The sequence below is a fragment of the Xenopus laevis genome, chromosome 8L (assembly GCF_017654675.1).
Source record: "Xenopus laevis strain J_2021 chromosome 8L, Xenopus_laevis_v10.1, whole genome shotgun sequence".
Classification (NCBI taxonomy): domain Eukaryota; kingdom Metazoa; phylum Chordata; class Amphibia; order Anura; family Pipidae; genus Xenopus; species Xenopus laevis.
Window position 1 is genome coordinate 25,096,549 of NC_054385.1, and position 24,040 is coordinate 25,120,588.

Genomic DNA, 24,040 nt, shown 5'->3' on the forward strand with positions numbered 1-24,040 from the left:
GGTCGAAACGCGTTGGGCTCATTATGATTTTGTTTTGTGTATTTTTTTCTGTTAGATCTTTTTTCTTTTTTATAATAAATTAATTTTGGCTTTTTCAAATCGGGTGTGCTATCCATTCTTTGCAGCAGGCAGTTCACTCAGTGTCCTACCCAGGGTCCCAGGTTCTGACATGTGAGACGTCCTGCAAGTTTACTTAAAGGAGAGTATGACCTTGCAAAAAGCAAAAGCATCAATTTTCACCAGGAGAAATGTCTCCAGGTTCAGGCATATAAGCTAGCGCTATAAAGTTAGAGCAGCTGCTTTTGCATGACGTTTTCTTCTTGCCTCAAGAGGTGGAAAAAATTCCTTCCTGACTCCAGATGGGATTTTTACCTTCCTCCAGATCAACCAATAGATAAGCAGGTTTTATTTAGACCAAAAGGATGAAGTGGATGGACAACTGCCTGATGTACTATGTTACTATGTTATATTAGTGTGCAGCATGTACTCTGACACTATTTTGTATTGCTATGGTATCAGTGTTCCATGGCCAGTTGCCACCCAAGTCTGGCATCCCAGATGAGTTCAAGGAAATGAAACAAGGTATATATTTTTTATTAGTTGTGCAAGGTAACCTTTGTAAATAATATTACAGTGTTGTGGGTGTGAGGTACGTACGTAGTGGTTTTTCCCAAGGCTCAGGAGAATTTTATAATCTGTTGAATTGTGCAAGGAAATATGGATGGTTGAATCAGTGGAGAATTATACAGTGCTGCCATGTCGTAATAATGGGAAATTATCGCCATTTTAAAATAGCACACAAGGTGCAGCAGCTATTTCATTCGGACACATGCAACCAGCTCTCCAGCTTTCCTGTGCATCCTGGGTTCGATTGCCATCTTGGAGACAGGAATTTTCGCCCCTCTGGGGCAAATTGGAGAGGCTTCAAATTAGTTTTTTTTGCCTTTGTTTGGATCAAATAGTCAGATTATATATAGACTAATAAAAACAATATATAGCTTACAGATGCAGCCAATTAAAAAATTTCAGTCTCTTAGATTATTTCTTGCCGACCCATTCACAGTCTCTCAACTGTATATAAGTCCAAAATCAAGCTGTTACCTCTATCGCTAATTTATCCCCCCATTAACAGTTACCTGAAGGGAAAAGGGGAGAATACACCTATTTAACATCTAGTGTATGCACAGGGTGATATCCCATATTATGAACGTATTACGCTATGCTTGTTTTTAATTTCTGTTGCCACAGGCGCTGATCTCTTCTTATACATATCCCTTTGGGAGTATATATATATATATATATATATATAGAAAAAGGTTGAACTTGATGGACGTGTATCTTTTTTCAACCAAACTTACTATATATGTATAACTTTATTTGTTAAGCGCTAAGGAGCCGAATTGCTGTAACAGTGCACAAGAGAAACGGTGAGAAGGAGGTCCTGCCCTGTAGAGCTTACAGTCTAAGTGAATGTAATTGTTGATTATTTGTTATGGGTTTCTGCACTGGAGCAAATTTGCTCAGTGTTAATAAATGAGACCTAATGGAACTCCCAAAAGCCAGCAGAATAAAACTGATGTAAAGACAGGCTATGATGTAGTATAGCAGCGCAATGTGTGTTACAGGTCTTACATTGCGCTGTTGTAGTACTGTTACAGATCTCTCCCATTATGCCCAGACTTTAGAGGCTTCCTTAAGTAATATCCCTGCTGTCAGGTCCTATGCCTCAGAACCTGTTCTCCAGCTGCAGAACCTGTCTTTTTGGGACTGAAGGTGATGGCTGGTGGAAGGAAGAATCAAATTGATGCAATGAATCACGAGGAAAGAGAAAGAACTAAGTCTGATTATTTCCTGTAAGAAAAAAATGCAGGGAATTCACCTGTGAAAAGGGGAGGGAGCAGTTAATACAGAGAGGTGTATAGAGGGAACCACTGACAGGCAAACGCACAGTCAGAACACAGCTATAGAAGAGTAGACTCACAGGAGAACAAGAAGAAGAACAACATGGGAAACTGGATTGCAAATAACTGGTTTTCTGTTGTGGTCCTGGTAAGTTTTTTTTTTCTTTTTAAAGATTTTCAGTCCTGCAAAACACAGGTGAGACTTGGTGAAATTGGCTGCAAATCAGGGAGGGCAGATCCCCCCCATCCCAGTCACTAAAAATGAACAGAACATCAGCTACAGAGAGAAACTCCTGAACAACAGGAACCAGTTCATCCTCCCCTGGGCGCAGGTGCCACTTTCTTGGCTCAAAGCTCACGGCTGTCTGGGTTTATGGGTAGGAAACCAATGAAATGCTGTCAGTGCAAAAAGCTAATTAAATATCATTGTAAGAGTAATCAGAAAACAAAAAATGGAAGCAGAGTATGTCTGACATAGATTGTATAATCTGAAAATAAGGCAAATGTGGGTAAAATCAAAGCTAGCTGTTGATGTATCTGATCATTTTTGGCAAAGATATTCATTTGGATTTGACACAGATATTTCTAGGATGTGTGTGATCACAATGACAGATAAAAAGCAAGAAGAATCCATGCAGATCAGTTCAGATGTTTTTTCTCTATCCCAGAGAGTTTCAGGTGCCCGGTGTAATAATCAGATTAGCGCGTCTATAGAGAGATAGAAACAGTCTTCTATGTATATTTCACGTGCTTCATAGAACTAGCAGGTAACATTTAAAACAGTGTGAGCTATTTTAGGGCTTATCTTTCAATCAGTTTCAAAGCAAAACTGCCAAATCTCTTTGTAAACCTTAGGGTAAGGGCACACGCTGCTATTTCGGGAGATTAGTGGCCCAGCAACAAATTGCTTCTTCTTCGGGCAACTAATCACCCGGAAAGACCTCTGATGGCACTCAGAGCGTTTAGTTTCCGAAGTAGTCCAGAACTTGCCTCACAAGGAAACTTCGGGTGACTTCAGAAAGCCGAATCGATCCGACTGCCATCCCGCTGTCGATTTACATTCTAGCCGGCGGGAAGGCAGTTCAGGAAGATTAGTTGCCCGAAGAAGAAGTGATTTGATTCTGGGCGACTAATCTTCTGAAATAGCAGCGTGTGCCCCTGGCCCTTTAGATAGGATCTCTGTGCGTAAAGCTAGCTTACCCGACACTTGCTGAAATAAGAGAGACAGATAATGTGACTGCTATGATGAAAGTATGTGCTGTTTATAAGGCAGATTTTTGTGTTCAAGGTGAATTAAAGACATTTTCTATATTGACTCATTTATAGAATCCCAGCACAAGTTCTATGTACAGTATAATACACATGGCAGAATAAATGCAATAAGGAGAGGATAAATAGTCTTGATTAAAGTCTTGATTAAAGTCCTCCTGTTTCTATAGGTACATATACACATGGATACCTTGCCTACAGTATCTGTGCTTACATTTCTGGCTTTGGTTCTAAAACCCTACCTTACAAGCATTTGGTTACCATCAGATATGAAGTCATATATGTTTAGAAATAAGAATGTGAAGATTGTAGATGCCTGCATGTTTTACCTTACAAGAGTGACTGTTATGCCCTGTTTGTGTTAAAAATAGTTTACTTGCTAGCTAGAGATTCAGTAAATTATATTGCATGGCTATACAAGAGGACAGGAAACTGATGAAAAGAACAAATGGTGGAGCAGAATATATGGTACACACCAGGCCCAGACTGGCAATCTGTGAGTTCTGCCAAATGCCAGAGGGGCTGCTGTAAGACGCCATAGACACTCACTATTTAGTGGGCTGGTGGAGAGCTCTTTGGGCCTCTTTGTGGCCTGTTGGGGCCTCTGGGTACCTGAAATGGCAGGGCCTATTTTGATTCTCAGTCCAGACCTGGTACACACATCATTCATCAATTGATTATGTTTTTAACTACTCTGCCCATACGTTGTACTCAATTTTTTGAAAAAATGCATTTGCATCACTGTAGGCAGGCCATGAAGTTCTATTCCATCAGCTAGAATAGCCAAATACTTTCCGTGGGAAGGTGGTAATTGTTTCACAGACTGTTTCTGCAAAGGAACAATGGTTAACATATCGTAACATCCCAAAAGTTATTTGTTATGGATCAGGATTTATAATCTTATATTTCCATTCTACATAGTCTAAAATGGGACCCTTATGCTGCTCTCTTAGGTGTCTCAATGAGAATGCGCTGGTGGCTGAATTGTATATCCCTGGCTGCATGACAGGTGGCTGCTAAGTCCTGGTGGTCACCCTGTATTCATTTGGAGCTAGTGATGGTTAAACTAACTAGTATTTCCATGTATAAATACCAATCATTTTGGGAAAATGGATGGATTACAGATACCAGGGTTCTTTAACGAAACATTAATTATCCATATAAACATGGACAGAGATATAGAGACTATTGATAAAAGTAGCATCTGGAAATACATTGTTTTTATTTGTTTAAATACCAAGACAATATCATTGTGAGAGATCATTGCCTTTATTTGAGTTGTCTTGCTGTCTTCTATCTTTCTTTTTCTTTTTTTTCTTTCTATTTCCCTTTTCCCCCCTACATTGCAGCAATCATTTTTTGCTTCATTTTGCACTTTTAGGGGCAGGTTCGAATTCGAAATTTCAAAAAAAAATTTCGGTGTCAAAATTTACGTTCACGCACTAAGTTTGCCATGGGGCAGTAACCCATAGCAACCAATCAGCAGGAAGCATTTACTGGTCACCTATTTAAAAGCAAAAATTGTATTGGTTGCTATGGGTTGCTCCTGGTCAAACTTAGTAACTTAAATTACATATGTGGGCAAGTGTCTATACAGGCCAGCTAAAAGGGGCAGTTCACCTTTAAATTAACGTTGAGTATGTTATAGAATGGCTAATTCTAAGCAACTTTTCTGTAGGCCTTTTTATTGTTTTTGAATGATTTGCCTTTTTCTTCTGATTCTTTCCAGCTATCAAAGGGGGGGCACTGACCCCATCTAAAAATCAAATGCTCTGTTAGGCTGAAAATATATTGCTGTTGCTACTTTTCACTACTCATCTTTCTATTTAGGCCTTCTCCTATTCATATTCCAGTCTCTTATTCAAATCAGTGCATGGTTGCTAGAAAAATTTGGACCCTAGCAACCAGATTGCTGAAATTGCTAACTGGAGAGCTGCTGAATAAAAAGCTAAATAACTCAAAAAAACACAAATAATAAAAAAATTAAAACCCATTGCAAAGAATATCACTCTCTACATCATACTAAAAGTTAATTTAAAGGTTTCTTATGCCTATCCTTTTTTATCCATTGTATGTCTTTTCTCATGTGTTACCATATTCTATAATCTGTGTAACCATACCTGTACATACACATCTTTTTCCTTCACAGGCTGCCTGGCTGGGACTCAATATCTTCATATTTATAAATTTCTTCATGATTTATGAAAAAGGGACATCATATGCATATACTAGAGTGATACTGGGGGTAAGTTCTCTTAATTTAGTTTGTCATTAAACCGCTGTTAGAGATAATCTGAGATAATGAAGCCTTTGTTCTGAGATTGCTTAATGACACAGACACATGCAGGGGTCAGCAACCTTTACTATCGAAAGAGCCATTTTGTCCCCTCTTCCACTAAAGAAAAATAGTCTGGAGCCGCAAAACATAACACAGCTTATAAATTTTTAAAAAGTTTTAACCTTTTTTTTTCATTTTAACTGTTACAACAACAGAATACAACAAACAGAAGTACAGTGTGTATGTGTAGGCCTACTTCGAAATAAATTAAACACTGAATAGCCCTATTAAATGCTAGTGTTTTCATCTGTTTAATGTGACTTCTGTTTCTGAAGCTCCATGCTGATCTTCCCTCTCTTGTCTTGAGTGTGTAACCGCGGTAAGGACCGCGGCTCGGTCTTGCCTGTCACTTCTGGGACGTCTATACAGCCCTAGCTCCTGCTGGTGGCTTCCTGAGTTTGCAACCGCGGTAAGCCAAACGTTAGCTTACCGCGGTCGCACACTCAAGAAGCTGCCAGCAGGCACGAGGGCTGTATAGACCACGTGACAGGCAAAGGCAGGATGAAGAGCCACATGAGGCTCCTGGCCACGGGTTGCCTACCCCTGGGCTATGGAAAACCACAGTGTTGTTCTGTTCCTTTGCTGTTTAGAGTAAGGTAACCACAGAGACAGAGATGTGTGGCACAGAGCAGATGTAGATGGGCATTCATTGGCTGCCCAATAAATATCAATCAATTACAACATCCCAAACTTGTATATTATCCCTCTGGAGCAAACTAAAAGACACTCTTATTGAGGTTTTCCCTTCTTCATTTTGGTTAGCTAAATAGGCCTGAATTTGTTGATGTATTTTTACAACATTGGAGACATTATTTGTTTTCTAATGTTTCATTTTGGTATGGGGGGGTTCAGCATTTGGTCCTTGATATTCTAGAAATCAATAACCTACCAGAAAGTTGTTCCTTGGAAAAGTATATAAAAGCATATTATGCTTGAGTACAATACTCAGGCACATATTAATGTTTGTTACCCATAATGCAGCATTCTTTTAAAGAAATCCAGTGTCGTTGTGCCTGGTAGGTTGTGGTTTGCACTATTTGCGACTGTGGGGACTGTGTCATTAACACCATTAGCATCCTATCCATTGGGCAAAGTCTGCTGCAACCGTGGATGCAACCGACAATCAGAACCCTGGAATTTCCCCCATGTCCAGGGTTCTCCAGCTTCTACTCAGGCTTTAAGGGTGAAACAGCTCTCCATTTTTAGTGCTTCCATTTGTAATTTAGCCTTCATATCTGTTACAAACATATAAGGTGAGGCAAGGTAATAAATATAAGCAATATTTTTTTTTTTTCAGTCTGCCTTAGCCTGGGCCCGTGGTTCTGCAGCGTGCCTGAACTTTAACTGCTTGCTCATTCTACTTCCTGTTTGTCGGAATCTCCTGTCCTTCCTGCGGGGTACCTGCACTGTAAGTGACAAAAATGGCATCACATTTGTTTTTTCTTAAATAATTCTAATGACCTAATAGAAATTATATATATGTCAATTCATTACAAGATATCAATGATATCCTCTTTAATGCTGGACTTGCATTGTTTATAGATTGTCAGTCCTGGGTAACTGTTTAGTTGGTGGATGAACTCTCATATTAAGTCCAACATGTAGAGTTTTATCTATTCCAATTAAAGTAAAAAGCCTCGGAAACAGTCTTTCCACAATAAGCATGGGTGGCCTTACAAATTTGATAGGAAAATATGCAATGTTTTTCCTTACTAGAACTTTATGGAAAATGCTAGTGTATCTGCTCCATTTAGATCTTTTATTCTGGCAGTTATCAACTGCTGTATTTACCAGCCCCTAATATACACACCCAAGCAAGTAACGACAAAACCTTTTTTCTAGTGTGTTCAACGCTCAATGAGAAAACAACTCGATAATAATCTGGCTTTCCACAAACTCGTAGGATATACAATTGCTCTGATGACAGGTAACTGAAACTCACTCTGCAGGTTTTACTATAGAATATAGAGGCTATTATCTCATTGCTACTATAGGCACCATCTCTCCCTACTATACCACAGCAACAATCCTTCCCAGAGACTATTATCCAAACTGCTATTATAGGCACCATCTCTCTCCTACTATACCTGCTATCCCACAACCACAGTCCGTTCCCAGAAGCTATTATCCCACTGCTACTAAAGGCACCATCTCTCTCTCTACTATACCTGCTATCCCACAGCCACAGTTCCTTCCCAGAGTCTATTATCCAGAGGATATCATCTCTGTAGCTGGGGTAATCATGCTTGATTGCATTCCAAGTCTAGTTATCTGTTTGTGTCCCTCTGCTTTAAGCTATTCACACCATTGCCCACTTATTCAACGTTGAACGATTCTGCGATGCGGCACAAGAGAAAACAAGCACTCTTGTAGGAAAGCTTTCAAGCATTGGAGATAGTGATGGAACTTGGCTGAATCCAGTACGATCAGCAGCACAGGTAAAACATCTCTAAAGTGCACACGCTTCTATATTTATATTTGTTACAATTATACAGGTATAGGACCTGTTGTCTAGAATGCTCGGGTCCCGGGGTTTTCCAGATAAGGGTTTTTTCCTTAATTTGGATCTTCATATTTAAGCCTGTAGTGGGTACTCTAAAGATAGAAGCTGTTGCTTCAATACAACTATCAGCACCATTTTTAATCATGCCACAACTTGGGAGCCAAATATTTAATACCTTTGATATCGAAAATAAACAAGCAAATGTGCCTCTTTAGCATTGGGGAAATGCCTTTGTTCCCTTCTATGTACTGGAAACCTGTGTTTAAAACAGACTTCCTGTTATACATTTATATGCAAAGGGTTACTGTCCATCAATAGTGTGTCCTAGTGTGTCTTTGATGCTGAATCAATTGTATTCTTTCCTTTTTAGACACCACCCATCGTGGCATTCACTACTATTGCTGGTTTAACAGGAGTGGTGATCACACTGGCGCTGATCATCATGATCACCTCTTCCACTGAGTTTATTCGCAGATGTTACTTTGAGGTTTTCTGGTATACCCACCACCTGTTTGTCATCTTCTTCATAGGTCTCGTGTTTCATGGAGCAGGGTAAGTAACATGCTTAATGACTTATAAGCACCTAGTATTTCACAATAGATATTTTTATATATTCTACTGTATATGACATTCTTTAACAACCCCATCCCAGGAGGTTGCTGTGATCTTTTCTCTGTTGGCCAACTACTCTTTAGACAGAGTAAGGGCTATGTAGAATATGATGATCCAGCTGATACTCAGTGGAGTAGAGTACTGAGCTTGGCATCTTTCACCTCCACAGTACTGTCTGAACTTGCCATTCAAATACTGTAAAAATTATTACATCAGCCCAGGTTTAATGATTGGATCAGCCCATTTTGGCCCAGTACATGGGTGACCAACTTGGGCTGACACTGTATAGCCAGCTGTTAAAATTAAACATTTTTTAAAATCTTCTGTTTAGCAGACATGTGCTGTATTTGTCATTCTGTATGCAGCTGTATAAATATAGAAAATATGTGTATGTAATGTAAACTATACCGTTATATACAGTGTCACACGATTCTGAAACATTCTCTTGTAGTCGTATCGTACGAGGACAGACATTAAACAGCATGGAAAACAACAATTATGACAAATGCCATACCAACTTCCAACAGTGGCCGACCGGCAAAAGCAGTGACGATGATGATGATCACAATGATGATAAATGTGCAATTCCTGTTTTCCAGGGCAGTGAACCTCAGGTGAGCTATGAACTAAAAATGTTCCTTCTAAAAGCCGAACAAAAGCGAAAAATGTGCATTATCCAGCAAAATCAAATAAACCATGCAATATATACAATATGATGATAGGAATCCATCAATTTTTGATTTAGCCAAATCGAGAATCCTTTGCAAAAAGTTTGTGTGTCTGCACCGATAAATAAAAGCATGGCTTGCATTCAACAGCAATGTGGGTGGGAGGGCAGAGGCAGAGTGCAGCCAATCCCTCGGGCAGGAGTTCTCCAGGGGCATAGTAAATGCCCCCTCTATGTTTTCTATTAATGTGTCCTGTTAGCAGGTAGAATAATGCAACAATGTTGTCTTTTTTTACTATCCCCTTTAACACCTTTTTCAAATATGTTTATAAGTTTTTTTGGATATGGATTTTTTTGGATTAGACTATTTCCTGCTAATACAGTCCTTGCTCTGTGAGATAATCCAGCCTGACATATTTGGTAAAAACAAAAAAGAAGAGTGGCACAATATTGCATAATACAGTGCAGCTTTGCCACAATTTGGATTCAGTGCAGGTTTACCACAGTTCAGTAAGCCATAGAATCGGCATTTAGTTTTGTTGGTCTATATGTTATAATAACGAATGAAATTATTTGGTTCTTATGCGATACTCATAGAGAGTGATTTGTTTTTATTTGGGAAGGCTAATTAAAGGCATATTCAACACAGATTCCTCCATAGCCAGTTACATGTAAAATACTCCAGATCAGGATAAATGCAGTGGCATTTTCATGTAAAATACTCACAGTAGAACTGTAGTGGCAGTTTTATATATAATAGTCCAGAATACATGATAAGGTAAATAAAGTGAGAACTTTATACATTTCAGAACACATGGTATTATCAGTGAGAGACATATCAATGAGGGGGCAGATCCATGGGAACTCTGTGATTAGGGCAATATAGAGGGGCAGGGCCGCCATCAGAAATCACGGGGTTCCATACATCAAAATTTTCTGGGTCCCCGCCCCAGCGTGACCCAAAGCCCCACCCCAGATTCCGCCCACCCCACACCACAGTAAAAATGCCACATGTTTATCCGAGCTAAAACAGTAAAAACACCCCCCCCCAACAAGTTATAAAAAGCCAAAAAAATAAAATAATTGGGGGCGTGTCCTAATGGCGCACTGACAAAGACGCACTTTCAGGAGCTCCGGTGTGTCTTCCTTCACTAAGCCTACTTAAATCACCTACACCGTACTACAACCACAAAGCACCACCTCCTAGCTCTACCTCGAGACCATTTGGAGTGAAACGCAACCGGGATATAGAGAAATTCTTTGAAAAACAATCTGACGATGTGGAGAAATCTGAGGATTCCAATATGGCGGACGAAGAAATGCAAGACCCCACTACTTCTCCGAATGGCAGTACTCCTGACCCAACAGTTCTCCATGCGCCACTGTCGGAGCTAACAAATAAGTCTGACCTAGCACAATTATTGACGGAGATCAAAACTTTCATTAAGCAAGAAGTAACGGTCTTACAATCAGAATTGTCTAAACTCTCAAACAAACTGACAATTGAGACTGCGCAGTTGGCTCTGGATAGTAAAGCAAACCTGATGTCCGCCAAGATTAGTTAACAGGATCGTCAGATATGTATGCTACGTAGAGCCATGGAGGACACCGAAAACTGAAACAGGTGATGCAACATAAGAATCAGAGGAATTACGGAGGTAGTAGATCTACCCGAAGCCTGCCAATTATTGGAGGATCTCTTCAGGCAGCTCCTGGGCCTCGACAAAGAATCACTGATGCGCATAAAGAGATTCCACAGAGGAATGTCGGGCAGGCAAGGTAAACCAAGAGACATACTCTGCTGTTTCCATCATTTCACACAAAAAGAGGAAATCCTCCGCAAAGCAAGGGAGGTTAAGGAACACAAAATCGAGGAAGATGTAATCGAACTGTACCAAGATCTGGCGCATTCAACTATCCTGCAGCGCAGATTCCTGAAGTAGGTCGTAGAAGCCTTGAAGTCCCACAAAATCGCTGGGCTTTCCCATTCTCACTAGAAGCCTGACACAACAGAACCTGGCTTAAGATACGAGTACCATCTGAGGCAAGCCGATTCTGCTCAGCATTCAACATCGCAACGCCTGATCTTACAGAATGGTCCTAGTATGCTTACGGCTGCGGTGAGGACCAGACAGGAGTCGGCTGAGGGACGAGAAACAACATACTTACTCCCTAGAGACGCCGGGAATTTACCTGAGCACTACACAGTTCCACTTGGTATTTTTGTTCCTTTTCCTCTACGTTTACTTAAAACAGGATATGGACCACATGAGTTTTGCAAAGTTTTTATTTGACTCTCACTTTGGGTACTCTGCACCTGCCCGGTACTGCTACTCAATTTTGGACACTTTCTCCCCCAAAGAGGAAGAATCGACCCTACCCTGCCTCTTCACCAAAGTCGGGACTTGTCCCTGAACTAATATACCCTATATAGTTATTAAACCTGAGACTTTCCGTTTAGCCAACATTATTGGTCTGTTTTCACTCTCACTTCCACCTTAACGCAAGTTATGAGGATGCACTTGCGTTGACGCATATCATACAAGTGATCAGCTTACAAAAGTTTTAAAAATGGTTTACTTATCATCTATATAGACTTTGTAGTTATTTGTTCACTATATATGTTCGGTTCCATTCATACCACCTCCTCAATACAAGCTAAGAGGATCTGTTTATGCTGACGCATTATATAAGAAGTGTGATGCTGGTAAAGGCTTAAATGTGGTTTAAATATTACCTATTTGTACCTCTTTATATTTGTTAATGTCGATTGCATGACCTGGTCCATTAGTTAGGCCTTAGGTAATAGGCCCAAGGTGTACCACATCCCCTCAGCCTCTGAACATTAGGATTTTATATCTTCATGGTGGCACGCCACCAATGAACCACCAATGTCGGTTCGCTCCCAGGCTCTCAACCCCTATACGCTCTTTGTACTTCACAACCATACGGAGGTAATGGTTCAATGTACCCTCCGGTGGTAAGAGCTCATTATTTCACTTTCTTGTGAGGGAAAAACTTTTTTCCTCTCCTTCTACCTATCACCTCCTCACCTCCTTATCTTTGCCTAAACCTCCCCTCCTTTTCTCTTCCTCCTTCTCTCCCTCCCCTGCCTCTTCAACCCCCTTCTACCTTTTCTCTTCCTCCTTACCTCTCTCACTTGTCCTCCCCCTTTCCTTCCTTCTTCCCTATCTACATATATCCAGTACATAACAGGATGCAAACACCAAGACAACCCCCCACTAAGGGGGATTCACACAATGATAAATGTAGTTAGCATTAATGCTAATGGCCTCAACTCACCCAAGAAACTAATTCTGCTAAGCTCAGAACTGAGACGTCTAAAGGCGCAAGTAGCCTTCGTACAAGAAACCCACTTTAAGGACTCTTCGACCCTCCAGTGGTCCAACAGATAATTTACAGAAATGTACCACAGCATACCCCCAAAAAAATAAGACCAAAGGAACAGCTATCCTATTTGGGAAAACCTTTACTTTTACAGGCTTGGCCACAAAGAGGGACCCTGCTGGAAGATTTGTCTTTGTGAAGGGTACCTTAGATACCCAGAAGATCACTTTCGCATCTATATACTAACCAAATGAACGACAAGACAAAGTATTCCACACTGTTGCAGAGAAGCTATTGGGATTCTCGGAAGGCTTATTAATCCTTGGCGGGGATTTTAATGTCCCTTTGGATCCCCAGAACGACTGCTCTACGGGAAAGTCCAGTATTGCACACGAACCTCTAGTAATATTATAATATAATAATACATCAGCTACAAGTGGTGGATGCCTGGAGACTTGTTAAACCTAAAGAAAAGGACTATACTTTCTATTCAGCGAGACACAGCTTATATACTAAAATCGATTATCTCTTCGTATCCCAGCACTATCTTAGTGCGCTAGGTAATGTGGACATACATACCCGCTCCTGGTCAGATCACGCTCCCATTTTAATGATTGTATCCCTGAATACAGATGCACAAGGGGCAACTGGAGACTGACTGAGTCGGTTCTAAAAGACAATACCATACTGACCAAAGTTAAATCTGCCATCAGAAACTACTTCAAAGAAAATGTGACGGAGGATGTCAATCCAGTGACAGTCTGGGAAGTCCATAAGTGCTGCATTAGGGGGACACTCATTCAGTTATGCTCCAGGAGAAAACAAGCACATAAAGCAAAACACGAGTCTCTACTAACTAAAATCCAAAACTTACAGTTTATCCATATACTAGAAAAAGGACAACTGGCGGACTTAACACTTCTCAGACAGGCCAGACCCATGGCAGATTTACAAGACTATCAATATTGCCAGCTCAAACATTTCTTTAGGTACTTAGGACGTTATAATAAAATGGGTAGACCCGTTACCAACTTTGAAAAGCTGTGTAGTAGCACCTTCTCACCAAAACACATAATATCTCTTATATATGGCATGCATAGTAAGAGCGAGAGACATCAACCATCTTTCTTAAGAGCCTGGGAACGGAATCTAGGTCTGGAAATTCCAGAGGATTCCCACAAGAAATGGATTGCCAACCTAATGTTTAGCTCAAGATGCTGCAAGATCCAAGAACTTAATTATAAAATTTTAAGCAGATTATACTCCTTATAGACTAAGCAAGATATACCCAGCCACAAGCAACACTTGTTGGAGATGCAGCAGGGATAGGAACGTTGCTCCATATATTCTGCGAATGCCCTGCTCTCATGGGATACTGGCCAGTAATCTTACAAGCTTGCTCCCAGATTCTAGGTAGGGATATACCAGCATCACCTGCCCGAACTCTATTGTTCTGGTACGGAAAACACAGAGGGGATACCTGATTCCACACTGGAATGACATTTACTCAACTCAGTCAAGATTCTTATCCCCAGGCTATGGAAATCCTCTACCCATCCGACCCCTAAGAATTGGATAGAGAAAGTTAATGAGATAGCTAAATTATTTCTGAGCTCATACACATGCATGAAAATGTCCTGTGGGAATTAAAATTCCACTCATTATGGCAATTTCTCATACTACATACCTATCTATACTGGACCATAAGGGCAAAAGTGTTAGCCTTGTTACTATATACTAATGTCTCATTAGAAATAAGTCACTACATTTTCACTGTGTACAGCTATATATGTATGTGTGAATCAAGTTATGTATTATGCATCAAGTAATGTACTACCATTCCATCTCCCCCCATCCCTATCTTTCTTCTGTATCCCCCCATCCTAAACTAAACTGAAATCAATAAAAATTATAAAAAATTATAAAAAAAAACAATTGGTGGCCAGGCCTCCCTTCCACAAGTTATAAAAAAATGTTGGTGGTCTGGGCCCCCCTACAAGTTAAATACCATTGGTAGCCAGACCCACTCCACAAGTTAAAATAAATCATTGGTGTCCAGGGCTGCCCTTCAGTTGAAAAAAAAAACATTGGTGTCCAGGACCCCCATATATTAAAAAAAAAAAACATTGGTGACCAGGGCACCCCATAAGTTAAAAAAAAACATTGGTGACCAGGGCCCCCCATAAAAGTTACATAAAAAACATGGTCAGGGGTTTAAAAAAAAAAAAGAAAGACCATTGGTGTTAGGTGGAACTTACCTTTAAAGGCCTTCTTCATTCTCCGCTTTTGGGTCTTTCTGGTGGCTTTCGGGTCCTTATGACTGCTTTGGGTCCTTACAGCAGTTTTGGGTCCTTACGGCGACTTTGAGTCTTTTCAGCGGCTTTGGGTCTTTTTGGCGGCTTTCGGGTCTAATCGCCAACGGCGGCTTTCGGGGGCTTCTTCGTGACTTAAGGGAGGGGGGTGCTGGCAAATCCAGGAAGTGTTACACCTCTTCAAGCTTCAAAAACCGTCAGGCCAGGTACAGCTGTACCCGCTGTGCCCCCCTGATGGCGGCCCTGTAGAGGGGAGCTGAGAGAGGGTATTGGAGGCATGCTGGGGACAGAGCAGAGGCAGGCTAGGGGTGGAGGAATGGTTATTGCAAAATTACAAAATTACCTGCATTGCCAGTAGATTTGTAATACCAGCCCCTGGCTGGTATTCTGCCAGCTAGACTGATGACAACTGGCTGTGTGGCAACCCTAACTGAATATATAATAATCCAAGAACTCATAGGAGGATTAATACAGTGCCATGTTCATGTCGAAAACTTCCATCCTGTTTGTTATAGGGAACTTCATTGATGTATGTTTGTCAGCCTTCTCAAGCCTTCAAAAAAATCCTCCCTTTGGGGGATATTGTAGTGGTTGTATAGCTACTGCTTTTCAGGTTTGTTTCCACCAAATTGTCCTAAACCACAGTTTTAATGGGAACTCAATTCACTCTTTTTTTTAAAAATTTAAAATAAGCTAAAATGAGCTAAAATAAGAGGTGCAACAAGTGTTTCTAGAAGGGACTCTGTATCTTTACAACCAACTAACCACCTAACCTGTTTTACTCTTATTTCTAGACATGGAAGTGGGTCTTGGCACCAATGATCTTGTATATTTTTGAAAGGATACTGAGATTTTACCGATCCCGGCAAACTGTCGTCGTAACAAAGGTAAGTTTCATATAATATCTGTATATTGCAATATGGTTATTCAGTTCAACAAACCATTACTGAAAATGTGCAACCACATCAGTCCCTACAAGTAGAGTTTGCAATGTAAGTTCCAGTATGTAAAACACTAGGGTCAGTTTAAACACAAATCAATTTACACAGTAGTATGTTTTTGGAGTGCAGGAGGAAAATGGAGCATCATGCAGGAACCTAGCTCTACAAGGCAGAAATTCTAGTCATTATGCCACCATGCTCCTCTCCTTGTTTTATTCTGTTTGACTTGTATGCAGTTACCTGAATTTCCACATCATCTTGAAATGCCTAATCCTCAACAATCCTCCTTTTTAACAACCTCTACAACAACAACCTCATCGCTTTACCCTAATATGAAGTGTTTATCTAATTACTTCAAACTAATGTTTAAGCTCCTGAAGGAAACCCTTGTCCAAAAGTCCAAAAAAATTACAGTAGATTGGGGAGGAACTAAAAAGCAGTGAAGTAAAAATGTCTGCCTTCAAGGTGACAGAGCCAGACAAACAGAAAGTCCAGATCAGTTCAGCAAATTTCAGCCTATTGTTATTGTAATCCTACTTCTACTAGGTTGTCAGCCATCCTTCTAAGGTCCTAGAGATTCAGATACAAAAACGAGGGTTCAAAATGGAAGTTGGACAGTACATCTTCATCAACTGCCCCACTGTGTCAGCCTTAGAGTGGCATCCCTTCACACTAACGTCTGCTCCAGAAGAAGACTTCTTTTCTGTACACATTCGATCTGCTGGGGACTGGACAGACAATATAATTAAGGTCTTTCAGGAGCAAGCAGAAAACCCACCAAGGTATTCTATTTTCTTCTGTTTTGATATGTTGTCCTGACAATTTGAGACAAAACTGATAAATATATTTTATTTTTTATTAGACTTGAGGTGGATGGTCCCTTTGGAACAGCCAGTGAAGATGTCTTCCAATATGAAGTTAGCATGTTGGTTGGAGCTGGCATTGGGGTCACTCCTTTTGCATCCATCTTGAAATCCATTTGGTACAAATTTCAAAGAGATGACCAAAGACTTAGAACCAAAAAGGTATTTAAAGAGATAAATAGCCAGAGGGTGGCAAGTTTTGGTTTTACATTGACAAAGGTTATGTAAGAATAAGAGTAAGATGGGTAATAGAAGGCTCTGAAAGATATGATTTTGTTAAATTCCAGGAAAAAAATGTAAAGCACAAAATGTATCTGTTTTTAATCTCACATAGTATCCAGTCTTAACCCCTGAATTAATCTCTTAATGCTCTAACTTTCCCCAATTTTCTTCTTAGATTTATTTCTACTGGATTTGCCGAGAAACAGGGGCCTTTGCCTGGTTTGCTGATCTCTTGCGCTCGCTAGAACAGGAAATGATTTGCTCGGGGAAAGATGGATTCCTCAACTACCGGCTTTTTCTTACTAACTGGGACAGCAAAATTGTAAGTAACTCCCATTGTAAGGTGTTGGATACATATGCCTGATCTGTAGGGAGCTGCTTGTCTGTGTATGAACCCAATACATATACTGGCTGTCCCTTAACTGGTTACACTCATGCTACGTGTTTTATTTCCCTGGATGCATCTTCTTATTTTGCTTGTTACAGTATTTCTATATGAACAATGGCCAATGGTCTTCACTTTCTGCAAACAGCTGTTTTGTTATAATATATTTCTTTTACGAATCCTCCAGGACAGATTTTTAATCACGTATACTAATAATCTTCCTAATTCCCAGGCTGGGCAAGTTGTCATTGGCTTCGATACTGACACGGATACAGTAACAGGTCTGAAGCAGAAAACCAGCTATGGGCGTCCAATCTGGGATAATGAGTTTTCAAAGGTGGCAGAATTGCACCCTAGGTGAGTTTTAGGAACAAAGCCAGAGTTTAAAATTCTCAGTTACATTATAGCAGGTGTTGTTATTATACAATCTGTAGCAGTAAAGGTTAAAGGAAAAGTCAACCCAAAAATGTTTTTTTCCAAAGAAAAAAAAAAATGAATTCTAGGCAATATGCATTCATTAAAATGTTCCTATATGTATTGCTATTGAAAGCAGTGTTTGTCTGTCCCTTTCTATTATCTGCCCTGATGGCTCAGACTATTGATACAATGTAAGACAAGGCAACTGATTAACAGACCTGTCTGTGCTAGGGCACTAAGGCTTTTGCAACATTGTTTAAAAAAATAACATCAGGAGTTTAGCAAGTGCTGCTTTCAATATATATTAGGGGTGTCACTGATTCTGCATGCACCCCCACTCAAGAACAAAAGGACAACAAACCAATAGCTACTATGGTATATGACCTACTATAGAGAACTGAGAGAGGGAGAGGATGGGGAATTCTGTAGCAGGGGAAACTGTAGCAGGATGACACATAAACACCATGTCATGATTTTTATGGTGTAGTTTTTATTTCTAAAATACACTGTTTACACTGCAAACCATTCACTCTACCATATAAAATGTAATTCCTATCCCAACAAGTGTATTTGTTTTTAGTTGAATATTGGTGTGTAGCCATCTCAGGTAATTTTCCAGGGTCATGTGCTTTCATAAAGAGCCAGTGCTTCACTATGAAACTGCTTTCTTGCAGGCTATTGTTTCTCCTACTCAATGTAACTGAATGGGGTTGCAGTGGGACATGTGCTGTTCTTATATGTACCAGGGAGTTATATCAATCCAACTTGCAGTACAGCAGTAAAGAGTCACGTGGCTGGGGACACCTGGGAAACTAACAATATGTCTAGTCCCATGTCACATTTCAAAATTAAATGTAAAAAAATCAGTTTGCTCTTTTGAAAAAGAGATTTCAGTGCAGAAGTCTGCAGGGGAAGTACTTTATGCGTTTTGAAATAAAGATGTTTCCCATGGTTAACCAAGATTTTTAAAAATCTGCTAAAAATATTGCTCAACATACAGTATACATTACTTTACTATGCATACTCACCCTCAATATCTGAATAAACTGTAAGCTCTACTCTCATGCTCTCTCACACACTTTTTTACTTAAATTCCTCTTTTGATGCAGAGTCCATATTTGATTTGGCTGCCATTTCATAGTTATAATGGCTTGTGTGCACTAAACACATGCAGATTTGTGTTTTATCTGCTTTAACTGCAGATTAGTGAGATATTGAGGCTATTTCCATGCATGCCATTATTGCATTGATCCTAACCAAATATTATTTCAGTGTTTTATGAAGACGCTATTTCTATACATAAATGGGGGTTAGCAGCCGAGTGGGGTTTTCCTCTCCTGTTCATATTCCAGTCTCTCATTCAAATACCAGAAAACAATAACAAATAAAAAATTCAAAACAATTGTAAATTGTCTCAGCATATTGATATCTACATCATACTAAAAGTTTGTTTACAGGTTTACAACCCCTTTAACTTACAGGAATCAGTTGCAGCTGAGTATACACTTCTCTGTTATTAATTAGCTGTTGCATAACTATAGAGATAGCACGGGGGGCCTGGAGAACAGGGCTGCCCAAACCATGGAGTTGGCTTCCTCTATAGCATTAACCCCCCCCCCTTCTTCTTTAAATGTCCATGCTTGCGCCAGCGTGAGTACATGGTAGAGCAGAGGGGTTTCAAGTGAGGGCAGCTACAGTATGTGCACCGGACCCTCTGAAGACCTTTTTGGTGGTAGCCTGGCGTACTCTTGTTACACCACTGCTAGTTACGTACATCTAAAATGACAAAAATACATCCACATAAATTCACTGTTCTGACCAATCATTATGTTCTTTTAGATCCACAGTTGGTGTGTTTCTGTGTGGCCCTCAAGCTCTTGGCAAATCCTTAAAGCAGTGTTGTCATCAGTACTCCAGCCTTGACCCAAGGAAAGTTCAGTTCTATTTCAACCAGGAAAACTTCTGAGCTGACCTGGGACAATTTTAAGGACTCTGTGCAGCATCGAACTGATTTTCATGGTGGACTCAAGGCAACCAACGAGGTGTTGAGCACAGAGATTGGGTTTAGAAAGGTTTGCCTGCACAAGACAAGAATATACTGTAAATAAAACCATCAACCTGCCAAACAGTTTTGCATAAATACATTTATGGTCTATGTATTCTGGAACATTCCTACTGAAATTTCAGACTTTATGAGGTCTCTCAGTACTTAGCACCTATAAGAGAAGCAAGCTCTGGAGATAAGAACGGGAAGATCTCACTTAGAAATTTGCTATCAAGCATTCTGATTAGCCATAATGAGGATCACATGACACTCTTGAATTGTTAGGCGTGCAAGGAAAAAATGTTTTTGGTCAGTCAACTTATTACATTTTGTAAATTTTTTAGGTCAATGAGATTTAAGAGTTACAGTTGGGTCAGTTAGCAACCCTCAAGGGGTGTTTGGCAGCTGGCATAAACATGAATGGAAACCAGCAGGGTAATTAATGGGACCTCACCTACTATCTACCTGTCTAGCTAGGGCTGTGACTGCATAATAATAATAAAAATAATAAATATATTTAAATATATAATATAAATAATTTATAGGGGTTATTCCTCTATGTTGTCAACATTATTGTGTGTATTGTAACAATTTTAATGTAAAATCTTAGTGAACACTAAGGGAAAACAATTTCAGTGGGATACCCAGAGTGCACTGCCTTTGTACCAGGTACTACCAATCTGTCGTATGAGTTCTGACATACCAGCCCATTCATACCATAACAAGGGCTGAACAGCTCACATTACCTTGAGCACCCTGATTGGCACAAGCGTTTTATAAGAGTTTTATTTGTGTAAATATTACCCTACTGTTTCACATGCCTGCTCTCTCTTCTTTGCAGCTGAACAGTTTTCTTCAAATGGCTATACTTTATTCATATCCTCTGAGAGGAATAACAAAGTTGCTGTAATTTGCCAAACTGAACCCCCCGGTTTGTTTGGTTATCTGCTGGGTGAGAACTATAGTGTAGTAGCTGATAAATGACCACGGGTTTGTGTGACTCCCTAACTTAAGGTTCCTCTATGGTGTCAGGTGCTGGTTTTACAATACTGAAATAATAATTGCCAATTTGATATCTTTGGAAAGTATAAAAACTTTTCTTTTTTAATTTTTTTTGTTTTTGAATATTAAATCATTTTCTTCCAAACATTTAATTACCTTTGTTGTATCGGTGCCATTTGGAAAGTGTATATTCTGTAGCCGCAATGTTCAGTATTACCAGACTTATATGTAGGTTTTGTATTAAGCAGATGCAATGACATTTCACTGTGCAGTTTTAACAAAGCATAAGGTACAATGAATGGTGAAGTGGGGTAATAATTCACACACAGAACAAATGGCAACTCTGCATCTTTTATAGTAGTGGAAGACTGCAGTTTTAGTAGGAAGACAAATGCAGGTATCGGATCTGTTATCTGGAAACCCGTTTTACAGAAAGCTCCAAATTACGGGAAGATCATCTCCATCTCTATTATAATCAAATAACTCAAATTTATAAAAATGATTTCCCTTTTTTTTTAACCATATAATGGATCCAAACTAAGACATAATTAATATTTATTGGGATCAAAACCAGCCTATTGGGTTTATTTAATGTTTGCATGATCTTCTAGTAGACTTAAGGTATGAAGATCCAAATTATATGGATTCATTATCCAGAAAACCCCATGTCCTGAACATTCTGGATAACAGGTCCCATACCTGTACCGATATTAGCAGAATAATGTGAGTGTGCTGCTAGTACAGTTACGAGTTGCTATTTACAGAATACTGTCAGCGGGCAGCTAGTCGGTTGTAGTATTAATGATACGGAATTAATAGTCCATATCTTTAATATTACTACCGACTAGTAGTCCAGAATAGTGTGAGTATAATGCTAGAAGTGAGATGAGTGTTATTACTAGCTGAATAGTATGAGTGCGCTCTAGAAGTGTGAGTTTGCGCTAGTTGGTTGATGAGTGCTAATATTAGCGGAATAGTGTGAGTATAATGTTAGTAGTGAGATGAGTGCTACTATTAGTGGAATAGTTTGGGTTTAATTCAGTTGCATAACTAGTGTGTGCCAGATCCCCCCCAAAAATACCTTCAGATGGGGCTTGGCAATCCCTACCCCCAATCAGCCAACAACCTGGCTTGGGAGGGGGAGTTCTTTACAGCTATAGAAGAAGCAGTCTGGGCCCTCCAGTTCCCGGGGCCCCGCATGACTGCGGGGCCTGCTACCTCTATAGTTACACCTAACACCACTGGTATGATTCTAGTAAGGAGATGAGTGCTAATTTTAGCAGCATAGTGTAATGCTAGTAGTGAGATACGAGTGCTGATTATTAGTTGAGTAGTGTGAGTGTGCTGATAGTTGCAAACATGAGTGCAAACATTAACAAAATAGTGTGAGAATGTTGCTAGTACAAAGTGGAGGTGGTAGCACAATAAAGCCAATGCTGTTGCAGGATTAGAAGGAAAGATAATCTGCAGTGTAAGCAGAGAAGAAATATTGCTTCATGTCTAAAGAAGAGGAAGTGTTCAGTAAAAAAATAATCCGACCTAGCGTTACATCCATTTGCTTAGCACACCTACTCCCTGAGTCATCACTGCCTGGGTGAGAAAGAGCCTATTACTCTGTATCTTGCACATTTATGGCATTATGACTCATTAAAAAGGACTTTAGGCATTTCCTGGTTGTACACATTAAGTACAGGTAAGGGAAAATCCACAACATAATTGGAATAAAGGTATTGTTCCAGTCCATTAAGGATCAAGTTTTTCTGTCCTGTGGGGCCGGTTTGGGTAGCAGTGTTGAACTGGCTCACCAGGATAATTCAAGGTGGGCCCAGGTGTCAGTGGGCCTCTTGCTTCTAACCATTTAGCCTATTTCCCTATTATTTTATGGGAAAAATATGCTTAATAATAACATAGTAAGTTTGGTTGAAAAAAGACGTCCATCAAGTTCAACATTTTACCTCTATTTTAAACAGCCTAACTGCTAATTGATCTAGAATTAGAAGGCAAAAATAAAAATTCCAATTTGCCTCAGAGGGGAAAAAAATTCTTCCTTACTGCAAGATGGCAATCTGACCATATCCTGGATCAGCTTGTACTTTGAGCTATCTTCCATAACCTTGTTTACACTCACTTGCTAAAAAGCCATCCAACCCCTTCTTAATCAGCCTGTGCAACTGATTCAGAGAGCGAATTCCACATATTCACAGCTCTCACTGTAAAAAAAAACCCTTCTGAATATTTAGGCAGAACCTCCTTTCTTCTATTCGGAATGGGTGACCTTGTGTCAGCTGGAAACATCTACTACTGGAAAGTGGCCCATGGCTAAGGTCTTCTGGTGGGCCCACAGGCTAAGATTTTCTGGTGGGCCCATGGCATTCCAGTCTGACATTGAATGCCAGAGTCTATTATGAATCATTGTTCACACTGTAAGTGTGAGGCAATGGGCTCTAGTACCTACTTGTGCCCTGGGGGTACTGCAGTCATAGATGGGGCTTGTTAGTGGATGGGGTATATGTGGATCATGGGTGGAATTGAAAAGTATTGGCGATGGATGGGTAGGTGTGGCTAGGGTTGTCACCTTTTCATAAAATTTCTACCGGCCAGTGGTGGGGGTGGGAACTAAAGCGGTGGGCTGTTATGTAAAAGGGGTGGGACACAACACAAAAGGGTGTGGAGCCAGAAGGAAGAGAAAGGTTAAGTTTTGAGCGGAATGGGGGCGGGCCAAGGGCTTTTGTTAAGGGTATTGCAAATTTACCCCTGTACTCCAGTGGTACTGGTTCCCGAAGAACACTATACATTATGTATAGTGTTCTTTGGGAGCCAGTACCACTGGAGTACAGGGGTAATGCAGTACTGCAGGAAGGCCTTGGGGCCCCATTTTACTTGTGGTAGGGCTGACTACCTATGGGGCTCAGGTGACCAGTGGGGTAATAACAGAGAGCCCTTCAGCTGGTAGGCACTACGCGGCCCCATTATTACTGATGGTGGCCCTGCTGCCATCTACTCCCATCCGCCATCATCATTGTGAAATATTTTAGTCCCTTTTCAAGGAACGTTAGCATGAATTCCAAGAAAACATCATTATATCATTGCTAAAACTGCTGGTTAAAAAAAATATCCAATATCCACGATGGGTGCCCTAATGGATTCAGCACAAATGATCTCATTCGTATTGACACAGCCTTTTCCTATGAAAACTATTGGCATGAGAAAGACACT

At 40.2% G+C, this 24,040-nt stretch overlaps 1 protein-coding gene across 1 annotated transcript; it reads left to right on the top strand.

Moving 5' to 3' along the window:
• The first annotated feature begins 1,797 nt into the window (after positions 1 to 1,797).
• LOC108698286 (NADPH oxidase 1-like) lies at positions 1,798 to 20,971 on the top strand. The gene is made up of 13 exons (XM_018229662.2): positions 1,798 to 2,049; positions 5,320 to 5,415; positions 6,806 to 6,916; positions 7,351 to 7,435; positions 7,804 to 7,946; positions 8,382 to 8,563; positions 9,075 to 9,237; positions 15,745 to 15,837; positions 16,438 to 16,673; positions 16,754 to 16,916; positions 17,152 to 17,298; positions 17,594 to 17,718; positions 19,618 to 20,971. The coding sequence occupies exons 1-13, from the start codon at positions 2,005 to 2,007 to the stop codon at positions 19,742 to 19,744; spliced, it is 1,716 nt and encodes a 571-aa protein (XP_018085151.1). The 5' UTR covers positions 1,798 to 2,004; the 3' UTR covers positions 19,745 to 20,971.
• The last annotated feature ends 3,069 nt before the right edge of the window (positions 20,972 to 24,040 follow it).

What these genes read in the sequence shown, in the direction of transcription:
- LOC108698286 (XM_018229662.2), top strand. Translation starts at nt 2,005, where the DNA reads ATGGGAAACTGGATTGCAAATAACTGGTTTTCTGTTGTGGTCCTG. An exon ending in ATACTAGAGTGATACTGGGG is followed by an intron (nt 5,416 to 6,805) that starts GTAAGTTCTCTT and finishes TTTTTTTTTCAG; the next exon opens with TCTGCCTTAGCCTGGGCCCG. An exon ending in AAAGACTTAGAACCAAAAAG is followed by an intron (nt 16,917 to 17,151) that starts GTATTTAAAGAG and finishes TTTTCTTCTTAG; the next exon opens with ATTTATTTCTACTGGATTTG.